At 48.9% G+C, this 21,489-nt stretch overlaps 1 protein-coding gene across 6 annotated transcripts in view; it reads right to left on the bottom strand.

Moving 5' to 3' along the window:
- USP46 (ubiquitin specific peptidase 46) overlaps window positions 1-21,489 on the bottom strand; it is a 427,508-nt gene that overhangs the window by 337,186 nt on the left and 68,833 nt on the right. For all 6 annotated transcript variants that reach the window (XM_069631665.1, XM_069631664.1, XM_069631663.1 and 3 more), the window contains exon 2: window positions 12,578-12,658. In XM_069631665.1, the coding sequence (XP_069487766.1) occupies window positions 12,578-12,658 (81 nt within the window). The remainder of the gene's footprint in view (window positions 1-12,577; window positions 12,659-21,489) is intronic.

The following is a 21,489-nucleotide window of genomic DNA, read 5'->3' as shown; positions in this document are numbered from 1 at the left end:
GAATGAGGTGGAAAGGCCATTATTGTCATTTTCGTTTTAAAAAGCACTTGTTCTCCTAATAATGTCTAATGAGTGCTGAGAGCAACCTACAGCAGGAAGGCTGCTAACAGTCATCATGCCTGCCTTTCAGAAAGTCAAGCGATGGTCTAACATTCCTAAGTAGAGAATTTCAAGGAGTAGGCCCCATAACTACTGCCATCCCAACTAGGTTTGTGGCATTGCTGGACCTACTGCAATCACGTGACATCTTGAACACATAAAACGTGGTCCGCATGTCGAACTTCAATTTGGAGTGCAGGCTGTTTTTATGGGCACAATACATATTGGCCACAATCAATGCACCATATGCAGGGCAGGAGAGATATGGTGTGTACGCTTTAGCTTCTGAGACGTTTTACCAACATGAGTTTTTTAACGAACATTTTTTTAAAGACATTATTTGAAAAAAACTCATTGAAATATTGATTTTTATATTAAGAGGTCCCCCCCTCCAACCTCCACTCCAGCCCTTTTAACCCTTACCCCGGCCCTATATATTTTTTATTAGTTATTTTAAAACACCCGGGAATGAACAACGCAATACACTTTAGCCATCATAGTAATCCAGCTGCAAAGCTCTGGGCTCCTTATAGCGGAATGTAAAACTCATTCAGGCATACCCAGATATAGAGTTACAGTACACCGGGCACAGACACAATTACGTTCAACATTGGGTGGATGATAATTGCTGACAATGTACATGGGAACATAACTAAGTCAACATAATGCGATTATGGGAAATGTTATTCACTTGAAAGACTAGACCAGAGTCAGTCAGAAAATCGTCTTGATTGGTGTGTGCTTGAGAAGGAAAAAAAACAAAATGGTTAAGTAAATATTTAATCATACGTTTGACTTTGCTACACCATCACTGTCATTTCAGAAAATGTGATCATCTGTCAAATTCTATTAACACTGCACTGATAAGGTGAATCCTTGCTACCACTGCTAAAAGAAAATTACAATATTTAATTGTATTCACTGTTCACAGCTGCATGGTTATCTTGCAGAGAGTAGGCTTCTGGCTTTGAGATGCCTGGGACGGTCTGGCTTCACAGTAGAAGGTACAGCGTTCGTTAATGAAGAACTTTTCTCCGTTGTGACATGGTATTATTCCGCTCTTCTGCATTCAAATGAATGGAGAAAGAACAAAAAGGTATAAAGAGGAGCGGTTTGGTTCATGGCAGGGTTTTTTCAGGCCTTTGTAACCCCACTACAAATTTGCTGAGGTTTACCAAACATGCCCGGATGATCCCACCAAAAGGTTTTCAGGCTATACTGCACTGATGTTCCCTAATAAGGATGAAACTGCTTTGCATTTGTCTGCAACCCTGAGGACAGTCGGTTTTGGGTTGAAGAAGCCATGGATACAAGAGTTCTGCCCTGTAAAACAGACAATGTTCTGGTGTTACAGGCTTGCATTTGGATTAATTTGCATACCCACAATGTTTTGCTCATGCGGCTTTGAACTGCAGATGAACTTCCAGTGATGGCTAATGAGAGGTGCTGTGGCGTGTCCGACTTGAAATCCGCCGCTGAAAAAAGGAAAGGATGAGAAAACAAGCCTTTTCTGCCCTATGCCACAAGACTGCAACCTCCTCCCCATCAGCATCAGATGCTCCTAGAATTATGAAAAGAACTCAAGATCCACCTCTTCAAGGAGCATCACCTAGTCCATCTAGTTGCCCCACGCGACACCTGACTCGCTAGATGCCATTGCCACTCTCCTTCACACAACCCTGTACAGCTGTACCCCCTTCCCTGTGCCACTCTGTATGCTACCCCCCACTGTATTTCTCTTCTGTTACCTCTGAAAAGCACTGCATTATGCATCTGTACTGTTGTATACCCTGTAAAGTGCTGCATTGTGTATCTGTATTGTTGTATACCCCTGTAAAGCGTTCCGTTGCTGCTCGGCGGTAGGTCCTCGCTCAAATACCAGAATAATAAAATGGTTTATTCTACTCTGAAAGGATAGTTTAAGATTCTCTTCAAGTAATTTGACTGATACAGATTAGAACTAACAGCAGAGATGCGGGGTCACAGACTCAATCTCAAATGGATTGAAATTCCTCACCTGCTAAACTGGTTCAGGGCAGAGGCTTGAATATTTGGCCAATAGTTCCAATTCCAGCTTCTTCCAATGTCCAAACATAAGGACTTTGACCTTTTTGGGATTCCACTTTAACATGTTTCTGTCACAGGCTGCTATCCACATATAGGATGAACTGGCAGTCATCTGAATACAAGTAGATAAGAAACGCTGCCATGTGGATAAATTCCACGAGGCTGCGGCGCACATACGCATTCCCTGATCACTCGACTCAGCCCCATTTCTCCCATTCTGGCGCCCCCCTCCTTTGCTTCCACTAACCATCCCAGCTCCTCTGCTACGCCTGCACCATCACTGCTTATTCCCTGGGGGCATCACATATGCACAGCGCTCCCTTGCTTCTCAGCTAGGTTTGCCCTTTGGCATTCTCAATCAGTGGCACTTCCGCTATTTTAAACTGCACAGTAGTAGTTAGCCTGTGCCACCGATTGAGATTTATTTTGCAGGAAGGTAGTCAACTGGGCAAGAGCAACCCCACATGCCCTCAAGTGGTGTAGGTATTCCGGAATATGCTGTGGTTGATGGTGTCCAATTCTGCTGACAGAGTAAATAGGCAGCAACCTCCCTTCATCCACCATGTTTCTAAACGCCAGCCACAACGAATACCAGGGCGGATTTGGCTTCCCAGTATCGCCCAAAGCACACCTGTAGATTTCCTGATAATCCATTCTCCACAAATATATGAAGATTATTTGCAGCTACTTTTTTCTACAGTTTGTCTTGAAAGGATTCTGGGAAAGGGGATGTAGTTTGAAGTTTGCTGATAATCAAGAATTACTATAAGTGTGTTCAGAAAGGCCCATTTCAATAGCTAGATCCACAACTCGCTTGGTAAGGAAACTTTGAGGGGTTCGTGGCTTTACAGCTTTGCATTATTTTCCCAAACTCCATGTTAGGAACAAGTTACTTACCTGTAACTCTTGTTCTCCAGCAACAGTCTGGCATGGATTCACATGCTCATGAATATTCCCCATCGTCAGGCTGGGAATCCTCGGTAAAGAAAAAATCAGTATCAGTTTCGTTTCTGATCTGTCTTTCTCATTAGTAACCAATCACTGGTCTCTGGGTCATACTGCCCCCAGCCAATGACTGCCCTCTCCCTAGGCCCCGCCTCTGGCAGCCATCTTCATATTTGGCAGCACGCAAAGTGGCAGTATGACCAAGTGAAGAGCCGCAGAGGGGCAGGAGGGAGGGTTCGCATGTCAATCCATGGCAGACCCATGCTGGAGAACAACAGTTACAGGTAAGTAACTTGTTCCTTCTCCAGCATGGGGTCTGGCATGGATTCACATGCTCATGACTATAAGAATAAATAGCAGTACACATGCACAACCACGGGAGGTGGCAAGGCTCAACATTAAGCATTACATAAAACATTTAAGCATCTCTTACCTCCTCACCAGGCTCACCTTAAGCAAACAGGTTGCGCAGCACTGCCTGGCCGACTCTGGACTCCTCCCTGGAATCTCGGTCGACGCAGTAGAATCTCGTGAAGGTGTGCGTCGACCTCCACATAGCAGCCCTGCAGATGTCCAGCAGGGGCACACCAGACAAGAACGCCGTGGTAGCAGCGATCGCTCTTGTCGAGTGGGCTCTTGAACGGCTGGGCAACGGTCGGTTTGCCAACCGATGACAATGCATGATGCAGCCGGAAATGGAAGCCTTCAAGAGAGCTTTCCCTTGGTTCACAGGTCCAAAGTTCACAAACAGCTGTGATGTCTTCCGAAAACTCTTCATTCGGTCCACGTAGAACTTCAGCGCTGTAGCCACATCCAGCAAGTGCAAAGTCCGCACAGCCGGAGACAAAGACGACGGGAAGAAAACAGGTAACACCAAGGGCTCGTTGAAGTGGAAGTCCGACGGCACCTTGGGCATAAACGAGGGGTGCGTCCTAAGTTAAGTATGGAAGCTTGCAGGATAGGGCCTGGATCTCTCCCACTTGCCGTGCGGAGGTGATGGCCACAAGAAACGCAGTCTTCCACGACAGGAATTTCAGCGGCGCCGAATGCAGGGGCTCGAATGGCGCCCCCATGAGCCTGGTCAGCACCACGTTGCGTTTCCATGCCGGTGCAGGGGCCTTCACCGGCGGGAACGATCGTAACAGTCCCTTCATAAATTCCTTCACCAGGCGATGGGACCACAAGGACGCCCGTCCTGTGGTTCTGGTGTATCAGGAGATCGCAGCCAGATGTATCTTGATGGAGGCGTGAGCCAGTCCAGCCTTGGCCAGCGACAGTAGGTACAGCAGCACTTGAGGGGCAGTAATCTGTAGAGGGTTAATCTTCTGTGACGGCACCAGACAGAGAACCTCTACCACTTATGTCCGTAGTACTTGAGAGTTGAGGACGCCCTGGCTCTTGCAAGGACCTCTCTGCAGTCAGCCGGGATATCGTACCCTCAAAATTCTAGCGCTGCAGAAGCCAGGCCTGCAAGTTCAGCGACTCCGGGTCGTGATGAAGTATGGCGCCTCCTTCTCTGGAGAGAAGATCCGCGTCCATCGACAGCTTGACTGGTGGGGATGCTGACAAGTCCAGAAGGTCCGGGAACCAGATCTGCCTCGGCCACGCCGGTGCGACCAGGATCATCTTGCACCGGGACCTCTTGAGCTGGTTGACGAGTCGGAGCAGCAACGGCAATGGAGGGAACGCATAAAGGAACAGGCCTTCCCAGAGGAACGAGAAAGCATCGCCCATACTCCTCGGCTGGGGAAACCTGCTGGAGAACCTCTGGCACTTGGAGCTCGTCGCCGTCGCGAACAGCTCGATCTGGGGTTTTCCCCATCGTCGGAAGAGTCGATCCACTTGATCCTGACATAGTTCCCACTCGTGGCATGAGCGCAGCTCCCTGCTGAGTGAGTCGGCGATGGTGTTTTTTATCCCTGCCAGATGAAAGGGTACCAGAAACATCCCTTGGGCGACAGCCCAATACCACAGATCCTGGGCTTCCTTGGAGAGGGCTGGGGATCTGGTCCTCCCTGCTTCCGGATGTAGAACATCGTGGTGGTGTTGTCAGTGAAAATTCTCACCACCTTGCCCTTGAGGGACGGGAGAAAGGACCTGAGGGCCCAGAACACTGCTCGGAGCTCCAGGATGTTGATGTGGAGCTTCTCCTCTGGGAGCCAAAGGCCTCTTGCGTGAAGATCTCCGATGTGTGCTTCCCACCCTTCCAGGGAGGCATCCATCGTCACCGTTATCTGGTGGGATGGGGTCTGAAAGTCTGTGCCCGCCGTCAGATGAAGGTCTCATCGAGCAGAATCCCGTCCTCGAAGCTGCCTGTCGCTTGGATCCAGCGGGAGTTGGGGAACTCTTGCAGAGGGCGCATCCGAAGCTTGCACAGGCGCACAAGATATATGCAGGAGGACATCATCCCGAGGAGGGACTTGATGGACCTCACCCTGGCCACGTCTGTGGCCAGCAGGCGCTGCACCTTGCCCAGGATGGCCTTCGTCCTTTCTTCCGACAGTGAGGCCAGGCGCGCCACTGTGTCGAGCTTTGCTCCCAGAAACAGTGCGACTTGCGACGGGACCAGGTGGGATTTAGGAAAGTTGATGGAGAATCCCAGGTCCGAGAGCAGCTGGACGGTCTTTGTTGTGTGATCCACGGCGAGCTCCCTTGTCCCTGCTCGGATGAGCCAGTCGTCCAGGTAGGGGTAGAAGTGGATCCCCTGCAGGCTCAGCCGCGCTGCCACCGGTGCGAGGCACTTGGTGAACACCCTGGGTGCCGACTTCAATCCGAACGGGAGGGCCTTGAACTGGTAGTGCCGTCCTTGGACCACGAACCTGAGAAACTTTCGGTGACCTTTCAGAATAAGGATGTGGAAGTACGCATCCTCCAAATCCAACAACGACAGGAAATCACCCTCCTCCAGCTGTCCCAGCACGTGCGGGAGGGTGACCATCTGGAATTTCTGTGCCTTGATGTATTTGTTCGCCGTCGCAGGTCCAGGATGGGGCGCCATCCTCCGGTCTTCTTTTTTACTAGGAAGTACCTTGAGTATACTCCGGAGCCCCAGAGCCTCTTTGGGACGAGCTCGATGACACCTTTTCTGAGCAACTCCCTCACCTCCAAGAGTAGTTGAACGACGTGATTTTCCTTCCTGACCACGGGTGGAATGCGGGGGCACTTTTTTAGAAATTCGGGGGCGTGTCCCAGGGCCAGGGCGTCCAGCACCAAACGGTCGGTGGAGATGGATTCCCACGCGCTGATGAAATTCGCCAGCCGGCCTCCCACCGAAGTACCCCGGTGGGGGCCCGACCCCGCAGTCAGTTCAATCTTGCTTGGCGGACGCCTTGCTGTCTTGGCCTCCCTGGCGACGTCGGACTTGCCTCGTCCTCTAAAGGCTTCCTGCGACGAGGAGCAGGCCGCTTGGCGGTACGTAGAGGAGCCACCGCCGAATCCCTTGGAGGCACCCTGCTTGCCTCCGGCGCTCCGAAAGGACGGCCTCCGTTGCCGAAGAACGCCTAGGGCCCTAGCAGTCTCTGTGTCCGCCTTGATGGCTTGGAGGGACTCATCCACCGTTTTCCCAAACAGGTTGTTCCCGTCGAACGGCATGTCCAGCACCTTGGCTTGCACATCCTGGCGGAAATCCGTAGCCTTGAGCCAACCTCGTCGTCTAAGGCAAACGCTGTTGCCTATCTGGCGGAAACCGGTGTCGGCAATGTCCCTTGCCACCGTAATGGCGTGGTCCGACGCCACTTCGCCTTCTTGCAAGAGCTCCAGGGCCTCGGCACTCTTGTCATCCGGTAGGAAGTCCAACAGGGGGGCGATCTTTAACCATAACTCCCTGTCGTAGCGGGCCACGATCGTGAGGGCGTTGGCCACCTTAATCGTTGTTGCCGCCGACGAGATAACTCGTCCCATTCCGTCCAGCTTCTTCCCTTCGCCGTCCGGTGGGGAAGTTGACGTTGAGACTGACGCTTCCCCCCCCGCTATCTTCTTGGCCACCGCCAAGACGACCGAGTCAGGGGTAGGTTGTGCCCTAAGGCACAGAGGGGCCGCGTCGGGGACCCGGTACTTCTTCTCGTACCGATCCCTCTTGGCAGGCGTCGTAGAAGGGTTCTTGAGAAGGGCGAGACCCTGGTCCCAGATGTCATCCTGCAGAGGCACGGCGAGGACTGACTTCCACCTGGCCTCGGCCGTTGGTAAAGGAAACCTTCCTTCTCCTTGGGCAGAGCTGAAAAAGCTTGGATGCCCTGGTGATCATTAAGTGGAAAGATCCGATCTCATCGGACGGGGAGGCCCGGGCTGGTGATGGGAGCTCCGTTCCGTCATCACCGTCGTCGTCACCCGTCGTAGCCGTGTCTGTTCCTGTGTCATCCCCAGGGACGGGGACGTGGGTAAAGGCCGAGCAGGCCGCGAAGGCTGAGAAGGCGGGGCTGGGTGGATCCATCTTCTCTTGTTCTGGGGGGCTTCCCGCCGGGACCGGCTCTGGTTCCTCCGCCGGACCTGGAACCGGGTCCTCTGTCGGTGGTAAGGGCAATCTCGTCCTTATCTCTGAACATAAGGATTGTATCGCCAACAAAATGGCCGCCGAGTTATCCTGCGGCTCCGGAAGCGATGGCTGACTAGGACCCTCGCCAGTGCCGCCGTCACTCTCATAGTCACCCTCGTCGGGGTCCCTCCCGTGGGGACGGGCCTCCTCAACGCCCTCGTTGAGGCCCTCTAGGACTTCTGCCAACTCCTCCTCGGATGTTGTGTCCGTGTCCACAATAGCCACTGCCCCCCCCCTCTTTTTCCGCTGGGGTCTTCACAGGGGTCTTTTTTTCGATGGGTCTGAAAGAGGCTTCCCTCTGCGGAGACAGGGAGACTCTGGGACCCGAGGTCGCCTCCACTGGTGTAGCCTCCACAGGCTGTGCCAGGGCCGCCACGACTCCCTCAATAGAGGCCTTGGCCGGGTGAATCAAAGCCTTCATCGCCTTAGGCGCGCTTGAGGCCTTCACCTTAGGGGGAGGGTCATCGCCTCGCTCCCCCTCGGCCGAATCCTTCGAGTTCGACCGGGGCCTCTCCAGAGGCTTACCCGGGTTCTCGGATTTCCTCTTCCCCGAACCAGAGCGTTGGCTCGTGGTTGATGGTGCCGGGGAAGGCACGCCCTGCTTGGAAGCCGAAGAGCCCGACCGTTCGGCGCTCCCGGTGCCCGCGGACTCGCGGTGCTTTGCCTTCTGTTAGGCCCCCATCGCCGGGGCGCCCTCACAGGACTTAGAAGACCGCTCGAACTTCTTCTTCTCACCTGACGGACTCCTTCCTTCCAGCCAGTTGGAGAGACGAAGGTGTCAGTCCCTGATGGTCTGTTCCGACATGTTCCTGCAAAACGCAGTCCTTCTCCACATGCGTTTTGTCCTCATGCAGGCAGTAGAGACATTTCGAATGCTCGCCCTCCTTGAACACATTCTGTAGCTGGCATCCAGGGCAGACCCTGAACAGCTTTCCGGGCATCAAGCTTCCTTTCTCCTGGGCCATGTTCGGGTAGGCCGCAGAAACTTCTGGAATCCTCCAAGAAGTGTAACTCGACAAAATCTTCACCCTTGAGGGGCATAGAAAAATCCGACACAGATCCCCGTTAATCGGATGTAGAGACGGTGGAGCTTGAGGCTCTATTTGACCGTAAAATGAGAAATTCTCTTTGAAAAAGCGTGAAAACGCAGCAAAAGCTCGAGAGCTAAACACGAGGACTCCCAACACTTGAGCGTGCGGTAAAAATCTGAAGATGGCTGTCAGCAGCGGGGCTTAGGGAGAGGGCAGTCATTGGCTAGGGGCAATATGACCCAGAGACCAGTGATTGGTTACTACTCAGAAAGACAGACCAAAAACGAAACTGATACTGATTTTTTCGTTACCGCGGATTCCCAGCCAGACGACGGGGAATATTCATGAGCATGTGAATCCATGACAGACCCCATGCTGGAGAAAGAGGAAAAACGCGGATCTCTGTGAAATGTTACATGCAGAGACATTATTTCTGATGGTTGACTAAGAATGGGGGCAGTTTTGGCCATCGCTAAGCAAGATTACTAATCAGCCCTCTCACAAGGCTGTGATCTCTGGATGGCAGAGTGGCAAATAATTAAACAAAAACAAAAAAAGAATGTTAAACTGGGACATAAAAGCTATATATATTCATGCACGGCACACAACTCACACGGTGTACATCTAAGTAAAGTGAACTTAATATTCATTTTAGACCAAACTCTTAGTGTATATCAGAATGACGGTCTACCAATTGCCACTGAATTCCATAACCCAAGTTGGCTTGGACAAGTTCATGAAATTGTAAAGGTTCATTCTTTTCATCTATACTAAAAGGTAGCCTGGGCCTACAAATACGTTTAGCCATAAAAGCCGGGAGGCTTCGATGGCTGGCTACTGGTTTAAATAAAGCGTGCAGAATTCCATTGCATTAAAAATCGATTTTTTGGGGAATAGTGGAGTGAATCACTTTCCTACAAGAGCACTGACATTTTGGGCCCAGAATCATCAATTTAACCTGAAAATATAGGTATTTGGTAAACAACCAAGTTGACAGCAAAAAATTGTCCGTATGGACAATTTTGCCGAATTGGCCACTACATAAAAAAAAAATAATAATAATCGAAACCCATTATAACGAATATGGGGAGCGGGGTTATGGGCTTCGAGGGTTGCAGGGGTGAACCATTCTCTCCTGTCTCAGTGGCAGAAAATCAGAGCATGAACATCTTTAAGGAAGGACTGGAAGTCTTTTGTAATGCTGAATAAGCACCCTCCCTGAGCAGAAAATTCCCTGGAGCATTAGATCTTTGTAAAACAGACCCATTTTCCTGACTACAGATTCATTGGAGTGCATCAGCTTCTGCTCAGGGAAGGTGCTTATTCAGCTTTACAAAAGGACTGGTAGATGAAGTTCCTCTGGAATATTTTTACAGTGCTCCCCGCAAGGCCTTTTCCTACTTTTGGTGGGCATGCACTGCCTTTTGGAGTGCAAATAAGGTTGTTTGACCTAAGTCAATAGATTTGCGGCAGGATTTACTGTGGCCGATTTCGCCGCAAATCTATTTGACCTTCAATCAACAAAACCGAATTCCTGTCCCACCAGCAGCCCTATACAAATCACCCCTCCCCTACTTACCTTTTTTGCCTGGCGCCAGCGCTTCGGCTATACCCTGGCAGCGTCAGTTTCCGTCCCTCCAACGTGGGTCGGAGTTGACACCGCTAAAGTGACTGAAATAGTCGAGGAAGGCCCAGCATAATGCTCCAACAACCGCGTTCCGTCAATCACCTCCAACTACCACACAGAACCCAAGCCCCACCATCTGCTTCAACAGGGCATTCCCTCAAGAAATCCTACTCCTAATTAGAAGACTCAAACCAGGCAGTAAATTCAACATCATATGTCCCACAAGCCTCATGGCTGAACGTGTTACCACTCCTTAAAAACATCTAGCTACCTCAAGGTTCAGTGTGCGACATAGTAAGGGGATTGTTATTAATAACTTCATTATTCAGAAATTCTACCCTCGATCCTCATGGTCTTGCAGGTCTACCATGGATTATCATCAAACAATGTGTTACTTAAATGCTACAAGCTCATACAGAGAGCAACAGAAATGGATATATTTCTTTTGGATCAAACATCACTTGTCTGAATTGTTGGATGTCTGGGGTAACATTCTTTCATCAGCAGAGGATGCCCCTATCTCATTGCACACTTGCTTAGATCCCTTGGCTTATTCCAGCACTGTCCACCACTCATGCCTCCTGGAATAAACTAGCAAGGACTTGGTCTTACATTGCTTCCCATCCAGTGTAGAGTTCTTAGGGGCGCCATATTATTAAACATTTACATGAAACCACTCATGGATCTACTGCGCAAACATCAAATCAAGTTCCACCCCTCGGCAGATGACCAGCAAATCTACTGAAGAGTCAATCTCTATCTTGAAGACTGTATGCAAACGAATATAGTATCAATCTCAACAGTGGCAAAACAGAAATACTTCTTCCCGTCCTCAAACTCCTACCTCCTCACCGTCCCTCCCCCAAAAAATAAGAATCAGCTTATTTTACCCATCTTCCCTCTTTTGTTATTTGGCTATCTTGTCAGCGCATCCAGAACATCTGGCTGTCATTTAGTACACTGACTTTTGCATGAACTCTCACATAGGATCAATGGTTAAACAATGCTTCTCACATCTCTCAATTAAATCCTCTCCATCGCTCAATCAAACTAAGCTGAAAGTGTCAGCTCTCTTGTTATTGCTGGCCTGGACTATGCCAAACCCTGTACACAAATCGCTCCAGTTTAAAATGTAAAGAATCCATGTGGCTCAAAATTCAGTAGTCTGTATAGCCAACATTAAGAGATGTCTCACATTTCGCTTTTTCCGAGAATTCTACTGGCTGTCAGTATGAAAATGCATCTCTTTCAAATTGATAAGGGCGACACACACATGCCATCATGATTCCACTCCTACATATCTTGGAGGATTCAACCTTATCACCCAAGGAACGACCTATGATCCACAAATCACCTGCTCCTAGGAGTTATGTCCAAAAACGCCAACAGAGGTGAACGAAGGTTCTCGGTTGCAATCCTGACTCTTTGGAACAGTGTTCCTCTCATCATTGGTCAAGCCAATTCCTTACTCCAATTCAGAAAATTCTTACAGGTTTGGCTTTTCCCCCCATTACCGGATGAACTTTTGCCAAGATTTTGCTTCTTCCCTCCCATTTGTTTCACTGTTCTTCCTAATTCTTGTATGCACAATTCACTTTTGTTTTATAGATCGAGTTCAGAGTTGCATGCCTCAAACTACATTCCAGACCATCATCTATGGGACTGGAGTAGAGGCACTAGCCAGTGTATGGCTCTAGGTGCCAAAATAGCAATATTTTTCCACAGATAAATCCTGTTTTAATTACCTTTAGAAAGAATAAAAAGGGGTTTTCCAAACATGTGTTCCTCAAAATACCCTTTTTCACCAAGCCTCATGCCATTTGTAAGAAATAGAGTGGCAAAAACGTTCTGGGTCTAAAGTTACATTCAAATTGGTAAAGGTGGGCAAAGATATTGGAAAATTAAAAAGTAGATTTAACATTAAAACGACAATCAACATTGCTTCTGATTTTACTGTAATTAAAATGGGCCAAGCTAATTTGCCTACTAGTTGTGGAATCACTTAGTAAACACAAAGTTGAGGAACATTCGGACTTACTGGTATGTAGTCCACACAGGAGAACGCAACAAAACAAAGTAAATGCACATTACAGCAGACACAAACACAAGCACAGTAACTAGAACTTTCGATTGGTCATGGCAGATAAGAACCATTCATGCCACTTACGAGTTTCGAAAGTGCCAACACAAGGTAGCAATACATGACTAAGAACTGTAGAATTGTACATACACTGCGAAGAATTCATACACTGCGCATGTAGAGTAAATGCTACTTACATTCACCAATCCAAAGTAGTGTTCATTGATTGGGAACTGCTCTGGTCCTATGTCTTTTTCCAGAGCGGAGGCATTGGTGCCCTGAGGAGAAAAAGAAAAAAAGTTCTTAGGAAACATGTTTTTTCAAACAGTTAATCACAGCTTGAACAACGATTGATGACGTTTCTACAGCAGGCAACACTGTCTGGATTTACAAACATTGAAGCATAAATCGCATCCTAAATGAATCATAACAAGGTCTACTTTAGAAGAAGACTTTATTCCACTGTTTTGGAGTATTAGTGCTGGGTCACAACCATCATTTGGATGTGCGAACCTGTATCAAAAGGGTTGAAACACTGTGTTGACGCAACTATTAAAACAACAACCTATGAACAAACAGAAAAGTGGTTACTTTGTTTACTTATGTGCAGCCACTGAGTGTTTTCAGCTGTGCTGAACAACTATTGCCAAATAACGTGATCTAGTTATGGGAGAGTGATGCGACATGAAATCCGACTAGACGAAAATGTTATGGGCGTCAGCGGACACCCCGAAAAACACTGTATAAAATGTGATCAGGATATTCGACTGAATTTAGAGCACATTGAATAACCACCCCACAATAGAGGAATACTTTAGAACAAGCTCAGCTGTATTGGAAAAAAAATATTGTCGCATGTTTTATGTCTGCTACGATATGATTTTTTGATACTATGACTGTTATGAATTATGCATAATAAGTAGAAATAACTTTTATGCATGAAGAAAACACAAAGGCAGTGTGTATTTCTAATGATATGTTTGCACTGTAAGTAGAGTTCGGACTAGATCTGAAGGAGGGGTAGCTGTTCACTTTGTTTCTGTTATCTATGTATTTTCCCCACATAAGTGAAAACCCCCTGAGCACAGAAATAATAGGGGCCAACCCTTTCTTTGTTGACAAATACAAGTATGACACTACAGATAACATTTGGAATCCACAATGCATGCTCTCTTCCATTTAATCTGGAGTTAACCGAAAACTACAAAGTTTTCTTTTTCATATGTATACAATTTTTTTTTCTCCACTTTTACATAAAATAAATATAGTTGTGGTTTTCACGTTATCTAGCCTTTCTCTTAGTTCTCCTCAGCAATCCACTTTGTTGTATCCAGAAATTATTCCTTAAATATATTTTAATCTATTTTCTAATCTGTGTGCAAGATATTTTAGAATATCAAACTCCTTCCCAAATCTTGTCACTTTCACTTGGCTAACCACCCCTAGCCTTGCAACTTGAAAAGAGAGGCTCTGCTCTCTAAATCCCATGACCAAAAAGGTGGAAGTGCATGTCATATTTAATCTTATAAATAGGCCTTTCTTTTATAAGATACCTAAAAGTGAATGTGCAAGTTTAATAGAATAAAGATTATAATCTATGTGTCAGAAGAACAATCAAGACGCTACCTGACCCAATGTGATGTATGTTCAGTGAAAATGTAAAGAATACGAAAAATATTTATCATTATGCACTAGGCGGATTATATATTGGGTGTAAGACCTAACTTGTATGCATAACTTGACATTTTTTGCAAGTTTCTTATCATTACATAATAAATATATGATTTTTCATCGGATTATACTGTGGGGTTAAGATACTACACATGTAACTTTTCTGTTCAATTTGACAAGAATTGTATGTGATAAATGCTGACTGATTTTGGCCTGCAAATGTCACTGTTGGTACATAGGGAATTCATCATTTTCCAATATGACGACATTGAAAGCTTAAAACCAAGCATTGATTCGAGGTAAACAAGATTTTGTGAGCAGAGCCTAAACATTTGGCGATTCTTACAATGATCTGTCTCATGATAAAAATTCCTTGAGGTTGGGGGGGGGCGCTAGAGATCCCAGTCAAGATGGCCGTAGGTCCGTGGAGCTCTCCAGCACCCGGTGCTATCCGGTAGGCCATCCAGTAAACTCCTGCCCCGACGCAGTGTACTGGCAGCGGTGTCTTGAATTTAAGAATGTTTGGCCCCCAAACCCGAAAACTTGAGAGTAACGGCGCCCCACTCGCGGAGATCGTGCTGTGTCTGCAGCGCAGGGGGTGGTGGTGGTGGTGGTGGTAGGAGACTGGGTGCCCGGGCAGACGCGAGGCGGTGAGAATCCTGGTCTGGAGGCCCCTGCGTCTGGAGTCCTCGCTCCCCTCAGAATGCCCGACCAGGGAGGGAGAGTGGTGGCTCCCTGGGGCGCTGCTGGCTGGTCCCCATGCACTCTCGTAGGGCTGAGGTCTGCGACGTAGTGGAGGGCGGCTGGCCTCCTTTGCGGACGGCTGTTGCTGTGGACGGTCCTCGCTTGCTTTGTGGGCCCATAGCGGGGGCCTAGCAGGGGCGCTGGTGCGGAGCCGGCTGCCTGTGGTGCGCATGGATTGCCTCATAGCCAACACATAGGGCTGAGGAGGCCCAAAAAATATTTGTTTTTAAAAATGTTTAAAAAAAAAAGGGGAAAAAAAAAGGAAAAAAACAAACAAATGGATCTTCATTCAGTCAAACTGGATGTGGCTGGGCCAATAGAGGGCCAGCAGTGAATTATGTGCTTTATTGTGACTGATACGCCTCTGTCAGGATCTTGGTGTTGGAGGGTGTGAGGCTCGGAGTGGAGTTCTTACTACACCTCTGGGGTCGACTGTTCACGGGTATTCTGAACCTCATCCAGGGGCCAGCAAGTTAACAGAAATCCAACGGAGCCCCTGGTGGTGTCGTCTAGTCGTGGTGGCAAGGGGGTAGGGAATCCTAGATTCTGTTCTTGAGGCCTGGTTCTGGTGGAACTGGTGTGGTGGAAGCTGTGCTGCGGTTTGGTAGGGTGCCCGACCCTTCGGTGAAGGCTCCCACCTTGGTTGGCCCACGGGGACGTGAGGATTGTGGCATGAAGTTTGAGGACAGAATTCCGAGTCGGAGCAGCGCGGGAAGAGCTCACAAATCCACAGATACCTGGATTCATAAGCGGTACGTGCTGCACCGGTATCGCCCTGGGGCCCGTCTCATTTATGCAGCATGACAAAATCTGGTAAGGGGGGCAAGCAGTTGTCAAAGTTGCACTTCAAGGCGTCAGCCCAGGCTAAAAACTGCGATGACGGAAGATCCCCCTGCGGCATGGCTCTCGGGACCGGACCCGGATCCTTTCAAGATATCAAAGCTATGCTCACGCAGCTGCAGCCGGATATACAGTCTCTAGATGGAAAGTTGGATACTCTGATGTGCAAGGTGGATCATATGGAGCTTCGGTTGGATAAGCATGGGGAGAGACTAGATGAGGTGGAGGGTCGGTTGTCCGGAGTTGAGGATGTGGCAGCCTCGGTCTCTGGGGGAATGTCCGAGGTAAGGAAAGCCTTGAAAGATCTTCAGGCGAAGCAGGAGGATCTCAAATCGAGGTCTAGAAGGAATAATATAAGGATAGTGGGCCTGGCGGAATCGACTGACCATCAGGACATGGAATATTTGGTTGGAAGTATACTGTTTGAGACATTGGGATCTGAAGAATTCTCCCCGGTGTGTGTCGTGGAGAGGGCACATAGAATTCCTATCGGAAGAAAGCCAATTCCGGCAGCTCCACCTAGACCACTGATTGCGCATCTATTGAACTATAGAGACAAAGACGCGGCGCTTAGGAAGGCGCGAGAAAAAGGTGTTGTCACCTACAAGGGGGACACTATCAAATTCTTCCCCGACTTCTCCGATAAAGTACAGGCGGCCAGGAGAACATTTTCGGATTTGAAAAAACGGATGCATGACAGGAATATGAAATATGCCATGTTATTTCCAGCCAAGCTCCGGGTGGAGCACAATGGTCAGTCTGTATTTTTTCAGTCACCAGAGGAAGCGACAACCTTTCTGGACATGTTACCGGGGGCCCCCGAGCAGCGGGGGAATAATGATTGAGCGGATGTCTGGGTGCGCTCTGCTGTTCGATTGAAAGAGTTCATTGCTGCATTTGGTTTCGCTCGTTGGTGCAGGAGTTGCTATACTTGGAGTGGTAAGCTGGAGGGTCGGGCTCGTTGCCGCTCCTACAGTGAAAGCCGGCTGTAAGTATGCCTAGGGAATGTGGGGGGATGGGTGGTTGGGGTACTTGGAGGGGTTGGGGGGTCCTGCGGGATTTGGAAGGGTCTGGTTGGTGGGGGGGGAATTTGCACCGCCAAGTTGGGGAGGCGGTGGCAGTGGTGAGGCGGGTGTTACATGGTGGCTTGATATTCAGTGTTCTGCTTGGAGTTTGGGGGGTTCAGCTGGAGGGTGGGGGGAGGAGACATGTTCACCGACAAGTTGGGGTTGTTGGTGGGGGAGGTGGGTGGTCTTGACACACTCGAATTGGGTACTCTTGCAGGTGCTCTGCTGCACTGTCGTGGGAGGGTTGGCCGACTTGCGGGCCGTACACTTTCTAGCCTAACGAATGGTGTCACTTACATTTTGTACGTGGAACGTCAGAGGTTTGAAGTGCCCAATAAAGCGCCGGAAGATACTGCTGTATATGCAGAGACATAAGGTTGAAATAGCTTTTCTCCAGGAAACGCACTTAACGAGGGACAATGAAACTGCTTTTTGGGAAAATGTGGGGTTGTCATAGGTATTTCTCTTCTTACTCCACATATGCCCGGGGGGTTTGCATATTGATTCACCATGGGGTCAGGTTTCATCAGACCAAGGTGGTAAAAGATGAAGTAGGTAGGGGGCTCATAGTGCGGGGCAGTATACAAGGGAAACTCTATACATTAATAAATTACTACGGGCCCAACAATGACACGGTAGAGACTCTCGATTGGATAGATCGGCAGCTTGGCGGTCTATCGGTTGGGGAGGTGATCTGGGCGGGGGATTTTAATACTGTGATGCAACCCGACCTAGATAGATCTAGAGGCGTGCAGGGTGGAGGGAACAGAGGGATGGCTCGCCTCCAGGATGTGGCATTCATGTGGGACGTTGCTGACGTGTGGAGGGTGAGGCACCCAGGGGCACGGCAATACACTTGTCTATCCGATACGCATGGGTCTGCCTCGAGGCTGGATTTGTTTCTTATCTCGCAGTCATTACTGGGTAGGGTTAAGGGGGTTGGGATTCTTGCTCGCACCCTTTCGGACCATGCACCTGTCCTTCTTGAACTGGGCGTGGGTGGGCGAGCTAGGAGGGAGTTCACGTGGCATTTCAAGAGCGATGGTCTTTCGGATACGGTATTTAGGGATGGTTTACAAACAGCGATCAATACCTTCCTCGAGCTAAATGTGGGCTTGGTGCAAAAATACTCTGGGAGAGCCTGAAGTATGTGATACGGGGCGAATGTATATCCAGGGAGGCTGGTACTCTCAAATTAATTAGAAAAGGAACTGGTGGCTAAGGAGGCAATCCTACAAGGGCTCCAGGTAGCCAATCCGGAACCCTCGGACCGAACTCGGGCTGAGATCCTTAACCATTGTCACGAGTTCCAGGCTTTAGTGCTAAGGGAAGTTACGTTTTTTAGGAACGTGACCACGTGGCGGCAATATGGGGAAGGTAATAAGCCCGGCCGTACCCTCGCTAGGGCGACTAGAATGGAGAGCTTCACAGGAGGAATCCAGGTGATTGTAGATGAGCATGGGAATAACAAATTAAAGGACATGGAGACAGTCCAGCAGTTCTTCCGGCTTTATAGTCGCTTGTACTCCTCGAGTCTGCAGGCATCCTCTGGGGATATTGAGGACTATTTGGATAGGGTTGCGCTGTACTGGTGCACGAAGGCACAGAGGGAACATCTGAGTCTCCTACTATCGCTAGAGGAGGTACTTGATGCGATTAAGTCTCTACCGTCTGGGAAGTCACCGGGACCCGATGCAGAATTTTATAAATATTTTGTGGACTCTCTGGCACCTTGCTTGCTAGAGATGTATCGGCACAGTTTGGAAACAGGACTTCTGCCGGATTCATTGCGGGAGGCACTGGTAGTGGTTTTGTTAAAACCCGATGAACCAGGTAGTGAGTGCTCTTCATATCGCCCAATCTTGTTAATTAACGTTGACAATAAGATTTTGGTGAAGATTTTGGGCTCGAGGCTGGTGCCCTTTATGCCAGAGATGGTGCTAGCGGACCAGGCGGGATTTATCCCAGGCCGTTCGACTTCATATGGTCTTAGGAGGATGTTCGGGTTGATGGCGGCGGTGCCTTCAGGGGACTCGGTGGTGGCTGCCCTTTTGGACGCCACAAAGGCGTTCGATTCTGTTGAATGGCCGTTTATGTTCTCTGTCCTTCGCCGTATGGAAATGGGGGCCCACTACATAAATATGGTGAAATTATTGTATACACAGCCGACAGCGAGAGTGAGTGAATGGCCAACTAACGCCTACCATCCCTCTAGAGAGGGGAACAAGACAGGGATGTCCCTTGTCGCCCCTACTGTTTGCTTTGGTGATTGAGGCATTGGCGGAAAGGGTTAGGGACGTACATTTGCATAGGGGGATTCAATTGTATAACCACAAATTAATAATTTCACTGTTCGCTGATATGGTGTTGTTCATCAAGGATGCTGGGGAAAATTTAGATCCGGTGATGGGGAGGTTCAGAGACTTGGGGATGTGTCAGGGTTGCGGGTGAATACATCTAAATCAGTCTTGTTTCCACTAACTGAAGCCACACCCCAATTTCAGGACATATGGGGATTTCAATGGCACAGGACCTCTACAAATTATATGGGCAACTATCGGGAGGGTCCCGCTGATGGTGTATCATAATAATTATCCTAAACCTCTGAGCAGGGCCAGAGAAGCCTTGGGTAGGTGGAAGAGGCTCCCACTGAATTTATATGGGCGGATATCCGTGGTAAAGAGGATGCTTCTTCCGAGATTTCTTTTCATCTTTTTGAATGCCCCAGTGGCGGTCCCAGGGGATTACTTTCATAGCTTGAAAACTGCTGTACTCCAATTTATATGGGCAAATAAACCGGCCAGAGTCCCGTGGAACAAGTTGGTGGCCCCCGTGTCGGAGAGCGTTCTGGCATTGCCGGAGTTTGAGGTTTGCTACGAGGTAGCGCAAGCTCGGTTTTTGGCGTACTGGCACAGGTTACAGCATGACAGGAGCCATATTGAGGTTTAGTTTAGTTTCTTTAACTGGGCGCCGGAGACTTGGATGCAGTTACAACATGTCAGGAATGTACAATAATACAAGACTGTGAAATAACAACAATAAGTGTGGAAGACCAGGTTATGGAAGACCAGGTTACAGGCTGGTCGACAGGGACATGCGGAGAGGAAGTACATTAGGCAGAGTTTCTGTTGGAAAGCCAAGTTTTAGTTTTGGCTCTAAAAGTCCAAAAGGAGGGTTCTGTTCTGAGGATTAGCGGCATAGCGTTCCATAGTTTGGCAGCTAGGACCGGGAAGCTGGCGCCGCCGGCTTTTTTTAGGGCAAATTTGGGAACGGAGAGGCAGTGTGAGTATGGCGTTCTAGTTGGTCTAGTTGGGGTGTAGTTGTGGAACTTGTCTGCAGGTATTTGGGTGTTTGGGTGCATCATTGGAGCGGCATTTATGGACAATGACGAGGGATCTGAGAGTGATTCTGTCTCGTACCGGAAGCCAGTGAGCATCTTGCCTGATGCTGGAGGTGTGGGCGTGTCGTGGGATACTGAGGGCGGCTCTGAGGGCATTATTTTGAAGCACCTGTAGTTTGCTCAGGTTGCGTTCTGACGTGCCGAGAAAGAGTGTATTGCAGTAGTCAATTTTTGAGAGCACTAGTGCTCTGGCTAGCGTAATGCAGCTGGAGGCAGAGAGGAAGGGTTTGCAGGCGTTGATAAGCTTATTTGTGTAAGCTGTGGATGAGGCTGTGGTATTTACCTGTCTTTTGAGCGAGAGAGTGGAGTCTAGATAAACCCCAAGGGTTTTAATTTCTTTGGCAACTGTGATTTGGTTACCGTCTATGTTGATGGACGCGTAACGGGGGTCTAGTTTGTTTAGCCGTGGTTGGGAGCCGACAAGAAGGAGCTCAGTTTTCTCATCGTTGAGGCATAGCCCGTGCTCTGCCATCCAGGCTTGGATCTCCAAGTATAGATTGTTGATTCTGGTGGAGTCCTCGTCATAGCACCCTGATAGGGTGATGAGAACCTGGGTGTCGTCAGCATAGTTTGTGTATGTGACACCCAGGTTGTCTAGGCGGTCAAACAATAGCTTAGTGAAGATATTGTATAGGGTCGGCGAGACGCACAAGCCTTGAGGACGCCGCATGTGATGGGGACAGGGAGTGCCGAGGCGCCCGGGGAGAAGACCCGGATGGTTCGGTTGGTTAGGAAGGACTGGATCCAGGCAGTCGCCTGATTAGAGAAGGCCGCTGACGTCGTCAGATGTTCTGGAGGATCTGATGGTCGACAAGGTCGAAGGCTGCTGATAGATCTAGTAACAAGAGAATGGCTAGATTACCCTTGTCCTTTGCCTCGTCCATCTGGATTTTTAGGTGCAGTAGGGCTGACTCTGTTCCGTGCCTTGGCCTGAAACCGGATTGTCTGAGACCCAGGGGGTTATTGTCTTCCAGGTGCTTCTGTATTTGCAGGTAGGCCACTCTGTCTAAGATCTTTAGGATGTAGGGAACGGTGGTGATTGGCCTGTAGTTGGTTGGGTTATTGGGGTCTAGACTAGGTTTCTTTTTAGCAGTGGCATGACCCAGGCCTCCTTGAGGGTGCTAGGCACTGAGCTTGATTTGAAGGATGCGTTGATAAGGGCTGTTATGAAGGGGGCCAGCATGTTGGCGCCTTCCTGGATGATGGGAGCTGGGCATGAGTCTCCTTGGCATCTAGAGGGTTTGAGGCCCTTAATGATGCTTTCTACTTCTTTAGTGGATACTGGTGTGAAGGAGAAGGGGGGGCAGGTAGGTGTTTTGGGAGTAGTGGACGGTAGATGGTTTGTTTTTTTGGTTAGGTTAAGCTTTTTCTGTTCAATTTTGGATTG

This window comes from Ambystoma mexicanum, chromosome 6q (assembly GCF_040938575.1).
Source record: "Ambystoma mexicanum isolate Mex_15411 chromosome 6q, UKY_AmexF1_1, whole genome shotgun sequence".
Lineage (NCBI taxonomy): Eukaryota > Metazoa > Chordata > Amphibia > Caudata > Ambystomatidae > Ambystoma > Ambystoma mexicanum.
The sequence above is the reverse complement of the archived record's forward strand: the minus strand, read 5'-3'. Positions and strand labels throughout refer to the sequence as shown.